The 20449-nt window shown below is 47.1% G+C and overlaps 1 protein-coding gene across 3 annotated transcripts in view; it reads right to left on the bottom strand.

The window, feature by feature from the left end:
* The window catches only part of MDN1 (midasin AAA ATPase 1), a 2688524-nt gene that overhangs the window by 1217860 nt on the left and 1450215 nt on the right, over nucleotides 1–20449 (bottom strand). For all 3 annotated transcript variants that reach the window (XM_069606482.1, XM_069606484.1, XM_069606483.1), the window contains exon 49: nucleotides 19966–20186. In XM_069606482.1, coding sequence (XP_069462583.1) covers nucleotides 19966–20186 — 221 coding nt within the window. The remainder of the gene's footprint in view (nucleotides 1–19965; nucleotides 20187–20449) is intronic.

Below are 20449 nucleotides of genomic sequence, written 5' to 3'. Positions count from 1 at the left end.
CCACTTTGGCATTAAAGGTGTGTTGTACTTTAATGTACATATTGTCACAATTTTTAAGAAAATATAATTGTTAGGAAAGTTTCTCCAAGCAACTTTTCCTCCAAATTCTATGGACCCCTAAACTTGTTGCTTTTGTTTTTGCACTGTTTCCTGACTTTTGACAGTGTAATGAACTTAGTTGCCCACAACATCTGAGCAAAAGGCCAGCAAAGTCCTTAAGGGTCCCAGAACTGGGAAAAGGTATCCCTTTTCTTTTTACTTGCTATATATTTTTGTTTAACTTTCATATTGCACACAGCACCTTGCAGTGCAATGGGGATACTTTTGTATCACGGTAGACTGCTCTAAAAGGTATTTTGGGGTATTTGTAGATGTGTCCAAGGACAAGCTGTTGGCAGCAGTTACTTGTTCCTACTTTTTACTGTACTGTTTGTTAGCCTTACCGTGTTTGGTTACCCACTCTCGCTAGTGTCCAAAATTGGTGTTGGGCTCTCAATTTCTTGTCCCCCTCGCCCTGTCTCTTTGGAGGCTTTTCTTTTTGGTGGCCCAAGCGAGTTCAACTGAAGTCCCACTTCTGCGTGTCCTGTTTTACTCTGATTTTATCACCATAACCATGTTTTGTGGAGTAGGTTGGTGGCAGCTATGCTTACGTTTGGTCTTCACCACGGGTCAAGCCAATGTTCCATACTGGTAGCCGAATGTACTGTTTTTGCAGACATTGGGGTCACAATGGGTTTTATTAAACCCTGCCCATGGCCGTTTGCTGTTTCGGTGCTTCTTAGTTCAGCGCGAACACAAGGTAGGCCAATGTGTCAGCTCTGACAATGTTGGCTCTTTGTGAGCTCACAATGGCAGACTCCATATTGGTCTTAACTGGTTTCGGCCTGGACAATCCCACTCACTTTGTGGGGGAGGCTTTGGCTTAGTGACAGTTTTAGTGGCCAACCAAAATTGGTTATTTGACCCTTTCCCCTTTGTTTGTTCATTGAGCTCCTGAGAGCAGTCTGAGGGTTTGTACATCTTACAGAGGTGCTCCTCATTAAAATTGTTGATGCAGACTTGAGTGTCGAGGTCCTGGGAAGAGCATTTGTTCTTTTCCTGGGTAGGTCTTTGGCTTAGCGTGCAAGTCCCTGGTAACAAAATACTTAGAAAAAAATGGATCTGTAAAGAAGAGCCATTTACTTGGGTTATTTTGTGATGCTGCTAATTTTGCCAAAACAAACAAAGATTACCTACTTTTAAATCCTGAGGTGGGCGGTTATTCAAGATAATCACTCTTCGCTGTTACTCTGGTCTGGGGAGGGGTAGAGATTCCTTGCAGGTGTCTTTACTGCAATTCATATAGAGTTCTAGTGGGGGCCCTCTTGTTTTGCTGCTTATTTCTCTGGGTCAACCTTCTGACTAACATTTATTTGGGTTCTCCTCTGTCCTTCCCTAGGGTTGCTTGTTAGGGGAGTTTTCCTAAAGTCTGCTTGAGGTAAGACTTCTGAAAATTATCCCAGTGGCATACAGGTCCCCAAATCTTAGTATCAGTCTGTACTACTCATTGAACCTTGGTAGAGAGGCATAGCAGTCAGGCTTAACATAAGAGGAAGATGTGAGATGTAGGTAAGTACACTGAACCCAATTAGTATAGTAGTTCAAAGAAACACACTTAAAAACTTGTATTAACATTTATATTTATTATATTTAAATAAGGAAGGTTTTAAAATACTTTGATCACTTAACCAACACACACAAAGCCCACTGCTAAGTTGGTAGCTGCTTGCGGTACAATTGTTAGTTTGACACTAATGGCAGTTCTTCTGTATTATCAGTACGACCGTGCACCCGCACACTGACAAAGGTATGCAGTATTTGTATTTAGTTAGCAAAACCACACAAGATAATTTTTTTTTTTTAGGAAGCAACAATGTTGGTTAGTCAAATACTAGCAGAGCTTAAGTTTATATATGCCTTTTCTTGGCAAACTAAAGTTTTTAAAGTCTGATTGCTAACTATGCAAAGGTCGGTTTAAAGAGAGCTCAACGTCTTATGAAACAGAACAGCAAATGTACCTGTGAATACTTTCAGTCCCTAGGATAAGATACTAGCAGAGTTAACCCAAAGTTGAAGACCCTATTAAAGGACACGCAAAAAAGACACAAGCCGGCAGCTTGGGTCCGAGGTGAGAGTGGACACCCTCAACACCTCTTCTTGCACGCCAACACTCTGGAGCGACTTCTTGGTTTAGGGTAAGCAAGTACCTTAGGTTGGAAGAAATGTTTGTGGCTGGATTCTCCTCTGTACAGCAGTGATGGGCCCGGTCTCCGGATTCCTTGGTCTGGTGATGAAAGGCAGGACCCTAAACGAGATACCTCGGCAGCAGTCTCGAGAGAAAACCCTTGCCATGGATTTCTTCAGCTTCCCTGGTCGGTCTGCGGTTTTGGCCTTTTCTGCAGCACTATAAAAGGTTGAATGAAGCGGAGGCTGACACATGCTATGATGTCTTGGTCAGAAACCACTGCCAGTCTCAGTCTGATACGCTAAGCCAGGGCAGCGACGGCTCCAGTTCCGAGCCCCAAGACATCACAAGGGAACCGTTAGGGTCCCGCGAGTCAGTCCTCAGCCCTGAAAAGCAGTCTCAGCATGCTGCTATTGGGAGAGCCTCTGTCGAGAACGACTAACATGCACGCAAGCCCAAACACAAACCCAGGCCGTGTTCGATGGAGCAGTCGAAAGAAGTCCACTTGGCGGCGGAAGCGCTTAGCGGCCTACCGACCAAGCACTGTAAAAAAACATCTGGAGTCCCGCAACCGTGCTTAATGCAAGGCAATAAAGAACAATCGGCAGCTATATTCCTTTTTAAAACCCACTCGAAGGATGATTCAGAAGCGTCGAAAGGAGGTGCTCTGTTTTTGGGTGCCTGACAACACTGTAGCTTGTCTTGCATTGCCCCTTCGGAAGAGTGGGTGGTAGCCATCCTGGGTAAGGTACTGTAAAGATTGGAGGGGGGTATATGTACTCCTGCACTCTATATGGCAGAGTAGAAGCACAGAGCACCCCAGCCAAGATTCTCCATATGGTAGAATGGACGAGCAACCAAAGCTTAAGCTCTCAAGAGGTGATGCGGGCTGGTTCTCGAGTACAGTGTAGTGCCTAAGCCCCCCACAAATGACTGTCCACACACTATGTACTCTTACGTCCTGTATCCTGCATACTGTATGGGCTTCCCGTTCGAGGGACCAGAGACAGAACCTTTTTCTCCAGAAAAAGCTTTAAAAATTTAGAGGCGAGGTCCTGGGAGCATGCACTCGCCTGACTCCGCCCAGCTGCGACATTCCTCAGTCCCCTTTTCTGAGTCGACTGGAACGGGCTGAATTCACCAGTACTCGTGGGTTTGGCTTTGGCCATGTAATAACACTTGCTCTTCCCTGGATATTCTTCTGTCTTTGTCTTTTTCTTTTCAATTAGGTACTTGGTCCTCCGACGCCATGCTCCTCCCTGGCGCATGTTGACTTCAGCGGGTTTCAGCAGGTGTCCAGCCTGCGAGGTGCTCTTCCCTACATCCAACCCCCATGCCCTTTGCCTCTGCTGCCTTGGCCTCAACCACGGCTGGGAAGGTTGTTCCGCGTGAGACACGCTGACTCCACGTGCACTGAAGAACAAGCTAGCTAGGTGGAGGGAGATCTTCTAGAAGTCACCTCCGGAGGACCCGACTGACTTCGTCAAACATTGCTCGAGGCCAAAGGCAAGGCCTCTATTTACCATTGCACCTCGTAAGGGGCGACTCCTTTCCAGGGAAGTGCCCGGCCGGGAGGAACCTTTCCGGTTCTCTTAACAGCACATGTATCGAGGCTAGTCCAGCTACCAGCCTTGCGGCCGAGGGGTCTCCGGCTCCTTCCGGTGCCAGTGCTGAAGGACCACAAGGTTCTTTTACTAGGGTTACTCCTGACAGGCAACGCCCTACTACCAGCATCATGTCCGAGGGGGCACCTTCACGCAGCACTACCAGCAGTTCAGCTGAGGGCAATACGCCTTCCAGGTCTAGGCCTGAGGAGCGGGAAAGGACTTATGTTCCAACACCAAGCGTCTTGGACAGGGCTAGGTCCAATGAGCCAGGCACCATGACCTTGGAACGTGGCACAACAAAATAGCTGCCACGCCAGACAAGATGGCCGCTCCTCTGATACCCCCTCTAGCAGAGCGGGTGGAACAACAAGTCACAAGGTGGGACTGGTGTCAACCAGGTACGTGGCCTATAGTTTATCCATCAGCAGCGCAAGGCAGGTTTCCCCTTGCACCCCAGACAGAGCGTGCCCTGGCTCCGGCAGCCCGCAACCACTCCATCAATTTCACCTGCCCCCTCCTAAGCCACCAAAGACAGGTTATTCTAAAGGTTCCTAGCGCTTATGCGAACTCCACAGATGGGGGCCATCCTTCGGGATACTATCAGGGACATGCTCCCACCGGCACACAGTCATTCCTACATTGGCTCCGGTGCCTCAGGCCCCAGCGCAGCCCAGGCTGCCCTTGCCAGCTCCTACACTTCCGGCACCCCTGCAGCTGCCACCGGCTCCTGTCTCCACAACGCGGCCCATGGCGTCCAGTACTCCTCCACATGAACTGCAGCCCACAGCACCCAGTACTCCTCCACCTGATCCGGATCCTCCAAGCACTCAGGTGGACACAGATGAAGAGGAGGACCACACGCTCCATCTTCAACCAAAGCCTTCCACAAATGTCTGGCGGTGCTGGCAGAATATTTGGGCCTGCCTCAGCCTGAGGTTGAACAACCCGAGGAGGGGTCTTGGCAGAAGTCCTCACCCTAAGACCCCCTACCAAGACGGGGATCCTGATGCAGGACAACGTTGTTGCCCTTGCCAAAAAGGGGTGGCACAAGCTGCACTTGACCCAGCCTGTCAATCAGCGCATCAACACCAAGTACAGGCAGATGGAGGGGGGATACATTCTTGCTTTCGGAGCACCCTCAACTGCACAGTGATTGCTGCGGCGTCACTCTAAGCCTCAGTCGTCCTCGACTACTAGGCGATGAGAAAATGTTGGAGGTGTACGGTAAAATGAAGTACGCCTCCTTGCACCTGCGTCAAGCCAATTCTGATGCAAAGCTGGCAGCCGTTAACCAAAGACTCTGGCAGGAAATTGCAGACTTCCATTCGGAACTTCCGCCACAAAGCCAAGCTCGCTTCAATGCGGGACTAGGAGAAGTCAGGCTGGTAGCGCAGGACATGATGGAGTCCACGATGGCCCATATCAATACCTATAGCCAGGCCATCTGCATCTCCACGGACATGAGGACAGCCTGGCTCCGATCTACTAAGTTTAACTCAGACGTCCAGGAACGCATATTCGACCTTCCATTCGATGGTAGTGACCTCTTCCACTCCACCATGGACGAAGAGTTAGATAAGAACAGCTGGCAAACAGCAAATTCTTTATCTGTTCTTACGAAGGCAACACCCAAAGCGTACACCCAGTCACATCTATGCTCCGATAAGGGGCGGACGTCCGGAGGGTTCCGGGGCTTCCAGAAACAGAGGTCCAGACAAATTGACTGTTCCCCGAGTCAGCACCGGAGGAAACAACTAAAGGGGAGGGCAAGGGCTTTTTCCAATCCTCCTTGTTAGGGAGAAATCTCTGTTTAGGCTGAATTTCCTAACCTAGTGAGTCCCCCAGCAGCTTTGCTGGATTTTTGGGGTTTATTTTTTTCTCCTGCAAGTGTGAGACTCTTTTACCCTCACTCTTGGGCATGATTTCAGTGTGTTTCTTTGAATCTAGATGTGTTTAATGGGCTATGGGGTCTTTTACCCCATAGGACTTCATGTGTTTTTGTGATGTGTGTTGCACAGCACCCTCAGTGCAGTAACACAGGGGTGTCATAGTGACTCCCCTGTATAGACTACATACCCTGGGACCGACTACTGTCTCCCAGGGCATGTAAAGTCACCATTGACTTTACTAGTCTTGAATTCTGAACAGAAACAGTACAAACCATCATATTGTGGACGTACTGGCTGGGGCAATTCAGTTGCCCCGGGGTCTGTAGTCGAGGGGGCACGTCTCCGTTCCCCCCTGATCGAGTTTTGGCTGGTGGCAGTGGATACTACTTTTTATATTCAACTGCAAATATTTCTCTATGGGATTTTCCCATTGTTCGAGGCTACTATCTTTAATTAATTACGATAGCCTCGAACATACCACCGGTTTAATTAATATTAATTCTACGGTGGCATTTTTCTGCCAAAACTCGGTTCTAAAATGGCGTTTGTGTTCTCTTCTGTGACTCCAACCTAAGTCGAGCCCTTTGTTCCACTTTTTGGTGGGCTTCTCCACAGAAGCCCTCCAAAGTGGTGCCACTCTGTCTGGGGTACTTAGGAGGGGTGGAAGGGGATTTAGGCACCCTGGACTGAGTTGCCCAAGCAACTCAAGTCGCACTCCGTCCTGATTGGCCCAAGTGGTGAGCCGGCCGGCTCATCACTTTGCATTTTTGAGTGACAGCTAGGCTGAGTGAATGGGGGTTTTCTGCATAAAAGCAGGGCTTTGGGGACTGGAACTTCAGAAGTCGCCACAGGACCTAAGAATCTGACGAGGGAGAAGCTGAGCCGACCTGCCACGACGACACCACCGGTGGAGCCCTGCGGGACCGTCTCACCACTTTTCCCAACGACAGAGGAGATCTCCCGCCAGAGAGTCTTCTTCCTTTGACTGGTGGGGATAACCAGTTTCACCGTCTTTTCGCCTTCCCGACGTATCTCGTGGCCGTCTTGCCTGTGCCAAGCACCCCGGCAACCGGGATACCACGTCTTACCACGACCGCAAATTAAAGGGTATTACCTTTAACCCGAAAACTCTGCGGCTGGTTGCTTCCCTGGCAGTGCAACGACCTTCATCTTTCCTCCAAGTCGAGATCTTCTCTTCCCCTGGACGACGACGAGACTTGCACCCACTGCCAGTAACAACTGCCACCGCTGGAGGATCCTTCCCGCTTAAGGTACCGTGTCCCGCCTGGCTTCCCTTGCCACCGACTGTACGCGGTAGATTTAGCCCCCGGCTTTCAAACCTGGGTTAGTCTGGGACACCCTGGCTAAACTTTTCTGAGCCTAACTAAACTCTTTTCAAACTCCCTGCAAGACTTTCTAAGCCTAGTCTAACTGTGTGATCTTGGGCGCATTTGTGCTCTGCTCTCTCTAAGAGTGGGCCCAGCCTATGGACTTTGGCTCACAAGTGACTTTTGCTCTTCTGCCTTGCTAATAGTGTTCCTAAATCTTAGAGTGGTGTACTTTTCCATATTCTGTCTTTTTCCCTCCCTTTTTCATAAACTTATTGGAGTGCCATCTATAGTTAAGCGCTCGCCTCTGTATGGAAATAAGTGGTGTTAACTAAGACTTATCTGATAAGGAATAAGGGTTGTATATATTATAATAGTAACTGTGTTTAGAATATTTTACAATAAGAGTACTGGAGTGTTTCAAACAGTGTGTTTTTTAAATAAATAATTATATACTTTGCTACCAAAGCTTTGGTCAGTGTTTGTTAGTATCATCGTATCTGAGTGCCTATTGTGTATACTTTGCATACTGCCTAACTCTTCTTGAGGGAAGTCTGACTGCTCAGCCACAGCTACAAGGTAAATCTGGGTGGTACAGACTGCTACCAAGTGGGTTTACTGCCAACACCTGTAGTCCTATATCTTTTGCAGTGTTCCCTAAGGGAACTGCACAGGTTTCTGCCTAACACTCCTCCTCCGCAACAGCCTCATAGGGAAAGAAGGCGTAACATACCCCTTCAGGTCCACCAGTCTCCAGTACGGGGCAGGCTTGCCTTGCACGTGCAATTTTGGCACCAAAAATTCAGACCCCTGGATTCTTTCAGTAGTATCCACGGGCTACCGCCTGCCGGTCCCTTCCTCTCCTCCCTCTCCCCCTGCTCTCCCACAGATTGGGACAGCAACTCTGTTGGCGGAGATCCGCTTGCTCGTCGAGCGTCAGGCAGTGGAGGAAGTCCCAGCCTCCCAGCAAGGTTTGGTCTTCCATTCCAGGATTTTCGTCATACATTGTGTTGGACCTTTCCACCTTCAACCTCTGCCTTTCTCTACAAAAGTTCAAGATGGTTACGCCAGCACTCATTGTGGGGACAGAACAGGAGAGACTGGATGTACTCCATGGATCTGAAGGACGTGTACATACACCTCCCTATTTGGCAGCCACATCAGTCATTTCTACGGTTCAGGATAATGGGCTGCCATTTCCAATACAAGGTGTTACCCTTCGGCATCAATATTTCCAGGTTAAATAATGCGTTGGCAGCCCTCCTCAGGGCCCAGGGCCACCACTTGTACCCATACTTGGACGACTGGCTCGTTTGGGCCTGAACTCAGGAGGGCGGTCTGCACACGTCCTCCGCACTTATCAGCACACTCCACGACCTGGGGTTCATGATCAATCTCAAGAAGTCTCAGCTGCAACCACAGGCTGCCAGATTATGTTGGATAGTTCTCTTTAAGATCCTAGGTCTGTTTATACCTCTTTGTGTTCCCTTCACATGATGTTTCCCCCCACACAAATAATACTTTGTCCCCACAATATCACGTATTTTTATGTTTCATGTTGTTATGATTTCTGTTTCTTTATGTATGCGCATCATGCCCATGGGTCCATTGTGCGCATTATAAATAAAGTAGCGTAAAAAGCCTGACCTGGTGGGGATAACTAACTCATCTTCAGCCAGAGGTCACCTTCGTGGTCGAAACTGCTGTATTGGTCTGGATAGACACCTGAAGAACCTCTCCTGTTTTTAAGGAGCGCACCTTTTATTCATTGTCTCTGCTGCCGGCCTCATCCCTGTGTGGTGCGGATCCCCGCATTGTCGTCCTTCGTGCTGAAGCTGCAAGAAAGCGTGGGTCTGCGGGAAACCAACAGGAACAACTGCTGTGGCACCAGCTTCGTTCTATGAGAAAGGTACTTTGTCCTGTTTGAGGAATTTTGGGTGAAATCCCTATTTCTCTACACTAAGGCTTGTCCTTACTTTTCCCTCCTTATAACTTTTGCTTCCGTACATTGACAATATCAAAGTATTCTTGGCAACGTTGAATCTCGAACTGTCCGACTGTGTGATCCTCGACAACAGGCACCCGGTGTCACTTGACTTTGGCTCCGGCCCCTTGACTCTTGAATTCCTGTCAATGTGTGTTCTTCGATTCTGTCTGCCTAACCAACATATTGCCTGTGATTTTTGCCCCCAACTATCTCTAGGTATCTCGGGTGCTGTGTTTTTAGCCCGGTAGCATTTCTTGCCGCAGATACGCGTTTATCTAGTAGACGGAACTGTCAAAAAGTGATCGCAATTGTATTCACGGTAACGTGTTCTGTTTCATAACACTGGTCTTTCAAACACAGGGTACTTACCTGGAATAATACTGTACAAAGTAAATTGGTTAGTTGTAGTATATTTTAAATGTGGTTTTTAAATTAATAGAAGTGTCGGGTTAATAAAAAATGGTTTAAAAATAAATGTACTTATATTTTTTACCTGAAACCTTGAGTCACAGTAATTGTGGTCCCTTTGTGTAATCTCTGCTACTGCTCATATACTCTTGAGATAAGCCTGGCTGCTCTGCTACTGCTACGTCTATAACTTAGTATTACAGGCTTGTACCAAAGGAGAAACTTGTATTGCCACCTGTAGTCTTAATTAGGTGCAGTGGTCCCTAAGGGCACTGCACAGGATTCTGCCTATCAGGTAGATAGCTCAGGACTGCAGCAGGTCTTCAACGGTACGGGGTAGTTGCAGCAGTCGACCTCTCCTCCACTTCCCGTCGGTTCCTTGTAGTTCCAGTGGCGACTCTCTGACTTCCAGCCCAGGAGACTTGCCTTGTATGCGCAAAACCCCCATTCACACAGCCTGGCTGTCAATCACCCAGCAGGGGGGTTGTCCAGCCCGGACAACCACCTTGTCCAATCATGTCAAAGTGCGACTTAGGTTTCCTAGGATACCCTGTGCAGGGGGTGACTACACCCCTCCCTCACATTCAGCCCACCTAGACACCCAGGCGCCCCGAGGGCAGCTTCTAGGTAGAAGCCCGCCAAAAGACAGTGAACAAAGAAGGCAAACCTAGTTTGCCGTGCAAAGTAAAACACAAGAAGGAGTTTAACAAAAAAAAAATGGCAAATAAACCTCACCGGAACCAAACAAAAAAGGATTTGGTCCAGCAGGTTTAAGTCTGAGGCTAACACAATAGCCTACAATAATACCACGGTTATATAAGATAACCACAGTAGAAATTTAGGGTAGATACCATTGCCACCAGCCATGTCTAAATGTTAAAAGAGCAAAATAATGCCCTAGGAGGTACAGATAAAAAGAGTTAAGAGTTAACCCTCCCAGCACTTCATGTAAGATGTTGTGTACTGGATCTGTGGTTAAATTTGACTAAGTAAAGTTAATGGTAACTTTACCCTTTTCTGGGGGACAGTAGTCGGGGGGGGTGGGGAGGGGGAGAGAGTCTGAACGACAACCCTGTGCCACTGCACAGAAGGTGCTGTGTGACACATACAAAGAAGGGGGCTACCTAAGTGGTGTACTCCAGAGCCCACAATCACAAAAACTGGTCAAAACACATAGCAAAATACAAGTAAGAGTGGGGGGGAAGCTCACACTCTTACCAAGTGGAAAGAAACAACTCCAGAGATCCAGCAAAGCTGCTGAGGGACTCACTAGGTAAGGGAAATTAGCAATGAAATGAGAATTCTCCCTAACACACATCGACACTTCCTACACCCTCAGGTTACTTTAGAAACTAGGATACTGTGGACATTAATACACCCGTTTGCATTTAGAATCAGATTTAGGAGTATATCAAAGGAAAAAGTTATTAGAACAGAAAGAGAGATTGTACAAATATTCGGAAGCAAGTAAGTACCTTTGGTAACCCCCAATGCAAAGTTAGTCAACCCCTTCCTGGAAGGAAGGCAAAACACTGTCAAAGGGAAGAGTCGTCGTTCAGGGAGCCAGGCTAAGCCAGAGTCAATTGGGCAAGTGTCTAGGGGAGCGGAAGCACTTCTTGCAGGTGAGTAAAAGTCTTGCACAATGTTTTAGAAGTCTTTGTAGAAACGAAGACATCTAAGCAAAGTCACAAGCTGTTTAGGCTTGTGAAGTAAAGAAGCTGTCAGCAACTCTGCAGAGCAACCACAAGTCTCACCAACAGAGAACAAGTGCAGTTACACGACAAGAGGTAAGTTCTTAGACTGTACAGCTTCTGTTCCTGTGTAGCTCTGCAGATCCTGGTGTTCCTGGGCCTCAGTCATGGGGACAAGAGGGAGGACGTCTGGGTACTCTGCACTGTAATGGGACGATCACTGACCGCAACCAGCAATCTTCAACCAAGTGGCACTTCGGTGTTTCAGTTCCTCATGTCTACCGCAAATAGCAACACCGCAGTTCCTGGCTGTCGAGATGGGCTTTCCTTGCATCTGGGGACCAGCACTCTGTTGAGGTGGCCCAGGCTTGGTCAGTCCAACTTCCTGGAAATTTTGAGGATCTTCCTGGAGCTCTTGGCCATCTTAAAAGCAACGCACAAAATCTGGTGTTCCTCTCCTTGGCTATTCTGTTCCAGTAGCAACTGCAGTGGAATTTCAAACAGCTCCGAGAGGATGTACAAGTGGCTTACTTTGGAGTTGATTGGTTCAACCAACTTAAGGGGAGTACTCATCCTTGCAGGGCTTCTCTAGTCGAACCAAATTCAGAGCTTCAGCACAGCATCAGGGCTTCACTGGGCAAACCAACGGTCCAGGAGTTGCAGTAGGCATCTCTTCCAAGTTCTTCTTCGGATTCCTTCGTCTAGCTGTCAGTCACCCTTGCCGGACAGCCAGCCGGCCAATCACCTAAGAGTGCATTCCTGTCTCCTAGGAGACTAAGCAGAGGGAGTTTTGGCACCTCCCTCACTTGCTGCCCCTGCCAGACACCCTGGAGCCAGAGGCGGACTTCACTTGTGAATCCCGCCAAAGGCAAAACAAACAAAGGGACCAAATCTGGTTTGGCGTGCAGAGTAAATTTCAAGAAGGACCTTTCCACAAAGAAATGGGGAAAAAAGAAGACCGGGCCATTTTGACAAAAATGGTACCCTTTGGTGCTTTACGGCAGCTGCGAACGGAGCCCGCGGCAAATGCACAACACAGTATTTAAAAGTAAACCACTGCCACCAGCCATTCATCGAGGAAAGGGTAACAAAAATGTTACATGAGAAGCTAGACAAAGGGTATACTAAGTAACCCTTTCAGCACCGTATTGTAAGATAGTGTGTGCTGGGTCTAGAAAGTTACAATGTAAGTGAAGTCATTTTCACTTCACTGCTCTTGGAAACAGTTTAGCCAAGAGAAGGTATTTAAACCTTGGAAAATCTAAAAGACTTCCCTGTGCCATTGCACTGAAGGTGCTGTGTGACACAATGTAAAATATGAGGTCTATGAAGTTTGTCAGACTCCACAACCAAAAGAAACAAGAGTTCACAATCACATTAAAATACATGAGTGGGAAAAAATGGGTCTCGCTCTCCAAGCAAATAATTAAAGTCCTAGAGTTCAGCAAAACAATCCTTCGCAAAGGGGTTCCTGAGCAGGTCACACCAACACTTGAGCCTATCTCAGGCTAACATGGAGTTCCTCCAGGGCGCTAGAAGCAAAGCTAGCAGGAGCCAACATAAGAGCAAATCGTCCAGATTCTGTCATTGGGCCGACTAAGGAGATTGACCCCCTTAAGTGCACGTTGGACGACATGCTCTTCTCGGCAATAGTGGTCTCCCCTGTTGAGCAAAACTTAGATTCTGAAATAGTGCTTCCGTCTGAGCCAATGTTGATTCCTGGAGCATCTGTACAGTGTCTCCCAGTCATCATCTTTCTTTTTGAATCGCTTCAGGTTCCGTTCCAGTGGTCGTCAATTCCTGAATCCAGGTTTGCCCAGAGGTCAGCTGCGGGTTACTCCAGCACACCAATAAATACTTGCCAACATTCGAACTAGGTGGCTATCCAATAGTGAACAGTCATAATCTGCCCAGCAACCATCCTACCTCTGGAGATAAGTGGATTAAGGCCAGACGGCATCCCTCAATTCCTAAAAGGTGTTGCACACTGCTAATGTTTCCTGGGTTACCTGAGTAAAGTCTACGATAGTGCATATAGAGGACCCTCCAGTTCTGGGAAAGGCAGACCGACTACCAACAAAAGACAATGTCATCTTAAACGGAACTTAAAATACGAGAAGCAACTTTAAGTATACAGTTCTCTCAAATACATTATCGCAATAACACCAGGCGGCACATTGAGAAAAATGGCAAAAAGGTATCAAATACCACCAGTCTGTTCAGGAGATAAAAGTAATTAACTGTTACATCTGACAAAATAATGGGCAAAAAAGTGCCCTGATGGCACTTCACAGAAGATGGTTTGTGCTGCAATGGCAAATGGTAGCATTGGTACAACTTAATATGTCCAAAAGGAGATGACAACCACTACAAGCATTTGGGCTACACTGTGCACCTCAGAATAGAGGAAAGCTCTCTCTCCCCATCAGCCCTCTTCCCCCAACCACTCCTGGCAGCATTTGACATAAGGTGCAGGATGCTGCCACAGGAACAAAAAGCAGATGCCAGAGCTATGTCTCCCATCAGCACCGGTAACCCAAAAAAGTAAAGTAATTCTCAAACTAATTATAACGCAGAAGGGAAGATCATGCCAGATATTGTCACAGACTCTGATCCAATGGTTCAGATCTACAGTCATCTTCCAGCACCCTGATCGCTGAACCAGAGTCTGGAAATCATCTTGTGGAGTAACTTAAACCAGTCTGAAGAGTTTCTTCAGCAGCACCCCTGGAACTCTAACACTTATTAGTGTTGCTATAACTAGAAGCGGACTTCTGACTTTATACTGGTAATTTATTTTGGTAAACTATTCCAACTATTTGAAGACTTCACTTTTCTGTAAAATTGAGCAACTTTCATCTATATGCTATGTTAATCAGTCTTGTACCGCGCACTGTCGCTACCTGTGTCATCCATTGGCACTCTGGCGATCTGCAATGGGAGAGTTTGGGGGTTTGTTAGTAGGGTTCAGAGGGTGAGGAACAAGAGAGTTTTGATGTTCTGTTAGCAGCTTCAGCTCGGAGAGACCGGTCACTGAGCGTTGGTGCGTTTTTGGTTGGTAGCCGTCAAGAGGTTTTGAGGTCTGGTTGTGTATAGTTTGGTTTCATGTCGGGTGTTGTGAAGTGTGTGCGGTTTGTGGTGTGGTAGAGGTATGTTGAGTGTTACTACTGTTAGTAGCAATACATTACCTACCTCTAACGATCTATACAAGTAAACACAATGTTCCCAATATACCATCTAAGCGTGGTACATTTCAAATCCCAACAATTCATCTAGGTGTGGCGTGGTGCATTTCCTACCTCTAACAAAACATCTTAGAAGGGCGGGGGGCAGAGTCCAGCACATAAGGCTAACCCATAAAGTTAGACCAGGTGCGATAGATTGCTAATCCACACCAAAAGGTTAGGTGCACATATTGGTAAATTTACACAATGAGGCTACATGCAGGTTAAGGCTGATCTATACAAGTAGACTAAATGTAGGTGGGCATATGATATCAGGTAATTAGAGTGGTGGGGCAACGTCTGTACTCCCCGCCCACACTACATTTGCCTGATCAGTCGCTGTAGGAAGTCTGCGTCAGGCAAAACACAGGCAAACGGAGTGGAGCTGCTTCTTCAGGAGCTTCACTTTTCCTTGTGGCCCTTAGCAGTGGGCTGCCCATGGCGGATTCATGAAGAGGGTGCACCTGGTCACCTGGCCCAGAAACCAGGCCAATCTCCACACAGTAAGGAGGACTGTTAGGGAGCTGTATCATTTTTATGCTCCATCCCCTCTCCTAGTGAGACCCCCAGCACTATTTGCTGGACTTCTGGACCTTTTTCTTTCAATCCTGAATGAGTGGAGCCTTTTTCCTCTCATTTATTCTTGGGGCTCTGTCTTTCGGAACTCTGTTCTTTCTATCCTACCTGTACTGTGGAGTCTGACTGCTCCATAGCTCTTAAATGCATCTGTGTTTTTAAAACTGCAGCACACAGCTCCTTTGGGCAAACAGCCATACACCCCTTTCTATAAAACGCTGAGAGAGATTGCAGAGGAGTGTGTGCTGGAACTGTATAAAAGGCGAGGCTTCTGGAGTGAAAAGTAAGTCGGCCACTGTAAGCTGAAGTAACCAAAGATGACGACTACCAGAGACCCCGAAAGACCCTTTGCAACACCGTGAAGACACCTCTGCTGTCCTGACCCCGTTTCCTGTTCGATAGAGGAGCTTTGACAAGGACGACGCCTTCCGTTTGGCTGGTGGAAACAACCAGTCCCAAGACAAACCATGAAACAAGCCATATCCCGAGGTCCTAGTAGTTTCCAGAGCAGCAGAACCTAAACACCAGGAGACCTGCTGCCCATTTTGAGTGCATCATCGTGGAAAGGCTGAATCCGTCTAAATCTTCGCGGAACCCTTAAGGACATTCCAGAGATCCGATCCAACTCGCCCAGACCCCCTCAGAGTGTGGGACTGCAGGAATTGAAGAAGAATGACTGGGTGATCTGCGTTTTTTGTTGGCACTGTAGAAAAGTCACCAAAACTGCAGAGGGAACCAAGAAGTTGCTGAAGGTTGTGCTACAGGTCCTGTCTCTAGACTGTTGCTGAGAGATACCATCCATTGTCCTGCGTTCTGTCATCAGACCAAGGAATCCGGAGGTCGGGTCCAGAGTTGCAACACCGCGCGGCATCCAGCACGAAAATTTTCTTCTAAGGTACTGTGGGGAAAAGGGTATTGCTTACCTGATTCCAAGAAATCTCTACAGAGTTGGAGTGCGAGTAGAGGTATCCAGGGCAACCCCCTCTTACCTCAGATCCAAGCCGCTGCTTGTCTCCCCTTCTCAAGTCTGTTTTAAGGCATCCCTTGTTAGTCGTTAACTTGCTGCTCCAATAACACTTGAAACTGTAAGAAGTCCACAGGAACTCTTCGTAAATCGCTGCTTGTCAAGACTTCAAGCCCTCTCCTTACTGCGATTAGCTAGGGTTGTGTTTTTAGACTTGGACTTACTAGGAGAAGAATCCATCTCTAGAACCTTGAACTAATCTTATGCTACACTAACCATTTTTCTCCCTTTAAGTGACTTTACTATGGGTTTGCAGAGTAAATGCATTATTGTATAAACCGTTGAAATCTGCATGAGTGCACACTAGCCGATAATACAATAACATTCTCTTTTCCCTTTCCAAAGCTGCTACAAATGTAACCACAAAAAACACAAAAGTGAAAGTGCCCTTTGAAGTGTATATTCAAGTATTCCTAAGTGCTCTAGTATAAACGTCAAAACTATTTAAAGTGATTCTGGAGTAAATCGAATATAAACTTTTTATATCATAGGTGTAAGTGCTTCTTTTCTGTGCCTGTCTAGCTAGGATTCAGTGTACCTACAGTGCTGCTGGAAATGCATCCGAGGGACAGGGACTCCGTATTGTTGTCCTTTACTGTTTTTTATCGTTCATGTGTTTTGTCGTTTTTTCCGGGCATCAGTTCATGTGAGACTCCTGGCGGTGCAGCTCTGCAGGTTTGGTGTACAGACCCATGGGATACCCTTATGGCACCCATGGGTGGGGGTACAACCCTGTGCCCCTAGTGTATGTTTTTGGGCACCTGGGTGTGGCCCACAGAGCAGGATATGGGCTGGTGGCAGCTCTGTGCTGAATTGACAGGTGCCCTGAGCGTCCTCCATTTTGGGTTGCCCAGGCCCTGTCATTGGAATCAGTAGATTCCTGATGGAAACAAGATTGCCCCCGTGGCCTCTTGCCTTCCATCGACTGTCATCGTGGTTTTCCCAAAGTCGCGGGAAGCCCTGACTCTGTCATTTCCCCCTGACGGGTTGTTGGGTGGAAGTTCCATATATTGTAGTGTGGGGAAGTGCCGACCCGACTGGCTGGAGCCTTCCCAACGACCGTATGTTGTGGGTACGCCTGTGGGTGAATGGAGTGTGTGACGAATATGCCTCCTGTGTTGTGGATGTCTAGTATCTGGTGTTTGACACAATGACTGAGACAGCCCTGCCCGAAGCTGGTATGAATGCAGTGTGTAGTGTTAAATGGCGTGGTACTTTTTCAAATCCACATTCTGTGTTGCGAGTGTCTGGATGGAGAAGAATGGCCTGAATGCACTGTGCGCCTGACTGGCCGACTGACTGTCGGAATGCCCTTCCAATTGATTGGTTGCCTGTGTGACCCAGCAGAATGAATGGGAGATCAACAGTATATCTGGGGGCCTCTCACTGCTAGATTCGTTCAGAAGCTGGAGTTGAAAGTAACATTGAAACTGAAGCTTAACCGTGAAGCCCTGCTGGAAGAGAAGTATTGCTGCTGCTCTACTTCGATCTGAAAGCTGCTGTGTTTTCAAGAACTGATCCAGAGAGGACCTGGTTAGGCGCCTTCTTCCCGAGCTACGAGAGACCATCGTGCACTGCTAACCTTCGCCAAAGCTCCCAGGAAGTCAGAGCCTCGACAGGCTGCCGATCGGAGACGGGGATCGCAGAGGAGAACGAAGAGAAGCACCGGACATTCTGTCCACCGTCGACCAGCGTTCGCAGATTTGCTATAACTGCTGGAGACCCGTCGAAGTTAGTCGCCCAGAGGCGCGGCATGGTTGACGCTGTGCCGTCGACTGGAGCCACAAGACTTTCGATTCCCGGATGCATTCTTCCGCATAGCCAACCGCCTTATCCCGCCGGAGAAGGCCAGGCTGTCGACTCACCGAGGAGCATCCGCCGGTGGGGTTCCCGCCACCCAAAGACCATAGAGACGCTGGATAACTCGACACTCTTGCTGGGCCACAGTTCTTCACAAACTCTTTGCAGTCCTGAACTATCAACAACGAGGTGCCCCGCACGCCTCTTCCTTGCAGGAAGTCTTCGACTCGTCCTCGACGAGCACCGCCAGGACTGAAGCTGCTGCCTCAACGCCATCAAACCTTTCATCGACGCCAAGTTCACCTTCAAGGGCCATCAACGAACCGTGGCTCCTGCTTTGATATGATATGGCATTTATAACGCGTCTAGACACAAGTGTTTCAAGGCGCGATCCTTCTTGAGTGACTCCTTTGAAGGGAGTCACTCAAGAAGGATCCATTGACGCCTCCTCGAGGAACTCTGCTAGTGCAGGTACTATGGGGTGGTAGAAACACTTAAGGAAATAAGACTCGAACAATATATGGACTGGGCTTATAGTGCATCTTTATTTTTCCGGTTGCCCAGGTTGGGGGGGGGGGGGGGGGGGGATCTCCACACACACCTGTGTCTAGCGGTAGGGGCCAGTATTCTCCAAATTGTTCTAACCAACTGCTTTCCTCCTATGTCTATTGTTGGTTACCTTTATTAATTGATTTATGTGACATTTGACCAGAGTACAGTTGATGCACTTTAATGAAATCTGATAATTGTGGTACCACTTAGAACTGTATATATTTGCCATTATAGATTAAGTGAGTACAAAGTGAGTTATTGTGATTGTGTATATAACCTTGAACCTTCATTAGATAAAGACTCCTTTAACTAATACAGTGTGTGGCCACTTCTTTTGTGGGTTCTTGGGGATTACACTGTACTTAAGAACCAGCCTGCATCACCTCCTGAGAAGCTAGGCCTTGATTGATCACCCACGTTTACCAAATAGAGAATCTTGGCTGCGGTCCTCTGTGCCTCTCCTCTACCATATAGAGAGGAGTTCAGACACCCTCCTCCAGTCTTTACACTTACCTACAGCTCACACCTTCCTCTTAAGATGAGCCCTACCAGCCAGAGTGGAAAGGTGTTAAAAAGTATAAAGATGTAGGGAAACCATACTTGTGCAATCTTCGGCAGACTGTTTTTATAGGTGTTTTAGGTCTTCCACTGTTTTTATGATACATATTATTCCTGTTTTAAACTACTTATTTGCAAAAGTGTATGTCCCCATGGTTGGTTTCAAATAAACACCTTCCTTTATTCTGTGCTTTTAGGCTGAGGAACTACTTTATGGCAGCCCCAATCCACTCCTATGGAGTGAAGGCTGGCTGCTAAGTCACGCTACAATAGTACATGTCAGGAATAACCTGGTGGAAACATGCGCGTAACAAAAGAGGTTTTGTCTTCACCAGAATACACTTGAAAAATCTACCTGACATCTTCCATGCTTCAAATTTCAAGCAGTTGAGGAGGATATTTCTCCTTTTTGGCTTGTACATCAGCTATCTCAGAGTGCAGTTTGTTTCCCGTGCAAAGCAGGTTTTTCCACTAGCAGCTGTTGGTGCCAAAAGCTCCCATTATTTCAATACGCCTTCCCCAAGATGGTTATTCCCTGGTACTGTTCAAGAATGGTCATGTTCTATCCAAGTTGGGTTTTAGCTATTTTATTCACAAGTGTTTTAGATGCGTCTCTCTCTGCATGTGGCATACAAACACATCACGTTTGACCGACATATTCCAGAGTCAGCACATGGACAGACAACACAGAGATGGGGAAGTTACGATGCGGGTGGTATGCACCATGTCAGGCCCTTGTATACATCCTCCAAAAGGTGAAAGCACCAAAGTGTGGCCCCATGATTTTCTAGGATTCGCTTCTACCAGGACAGACAATAGTGCACAGTACTATTTCAGGAACAAAGGAAACTGTCACATAGAACCTTCTACTGATTAAATAGTTATTTTATTAAAATGCTTTATAAAATGGCTTCTTCTATATTTTGTTGGTGTGCTCAAATGCTTTTGTATTGCTTTACAAAAAGATATCAAAAGATAAACTAGGAAACTAAATATTTGCAGACAATATCCATTGAAGGAGGCAACTAATTTAGTGCTGGAATCAAACAAGATATATTGACTTTCTTAAAAACATTCTGTGAAGGTTGTCTTCCTACCTCGGCCCTGTGGTATTTTCTTGATCATGTCATTGAGCCACCTCACTCTAAGCATCCAGTCTGAAAAGGCTGCCTTTTCTGTGACCAGTTTCACAGAGGCTGCAATTACATCGACATCCTCCGTCCAGTGTTTACATAGTTCAATAGCACTGTAACGAAGGCTCTCCGGATTTGTTGACTGCATAACTTTCTGGAGATCTTGAAAGTTAAGAGGCAATGACCTGTAAGGATAGACCAATTAACATATTAAGTGCACAATGCAACAAGTTAACAGTGCTAAAGATCAGGAAATTTGATAAAGAGGACCAATATTTCATGGTTAGATTTATAATGTATAGTTTTCTTTAAAATATTGTCTTAAGACGCATTCATGCACATTCACTTTAAGTTCATCTTAAAACAGTTGCACCCCAATTTGGTCCTAAGGTGATTCAACCACCTTACAGGTGTGTGGGGGAGTAGGATGTAGCAGGAGTATTTCAGT

This window comes from Ambystoma mexicanum, chromosome 4p, assembly GCF_040938575.1.
Source record: "Ambystoma mexicanum isolate Mex_15411 chromosome 4p, UKY_AmexF1_1, whole genome shotgun sequence".
NCBI classification, from domain to species: domain Eukaryota; kingdom Metazoa; phylum Chordata; class Amphibia; order Caudata; family Ambystomatidae; genus Ambystoma; species Ambystoma mexicanum.
This window is presented reverse-complemented; position numbering and strand designations above follow the sequence as displayed.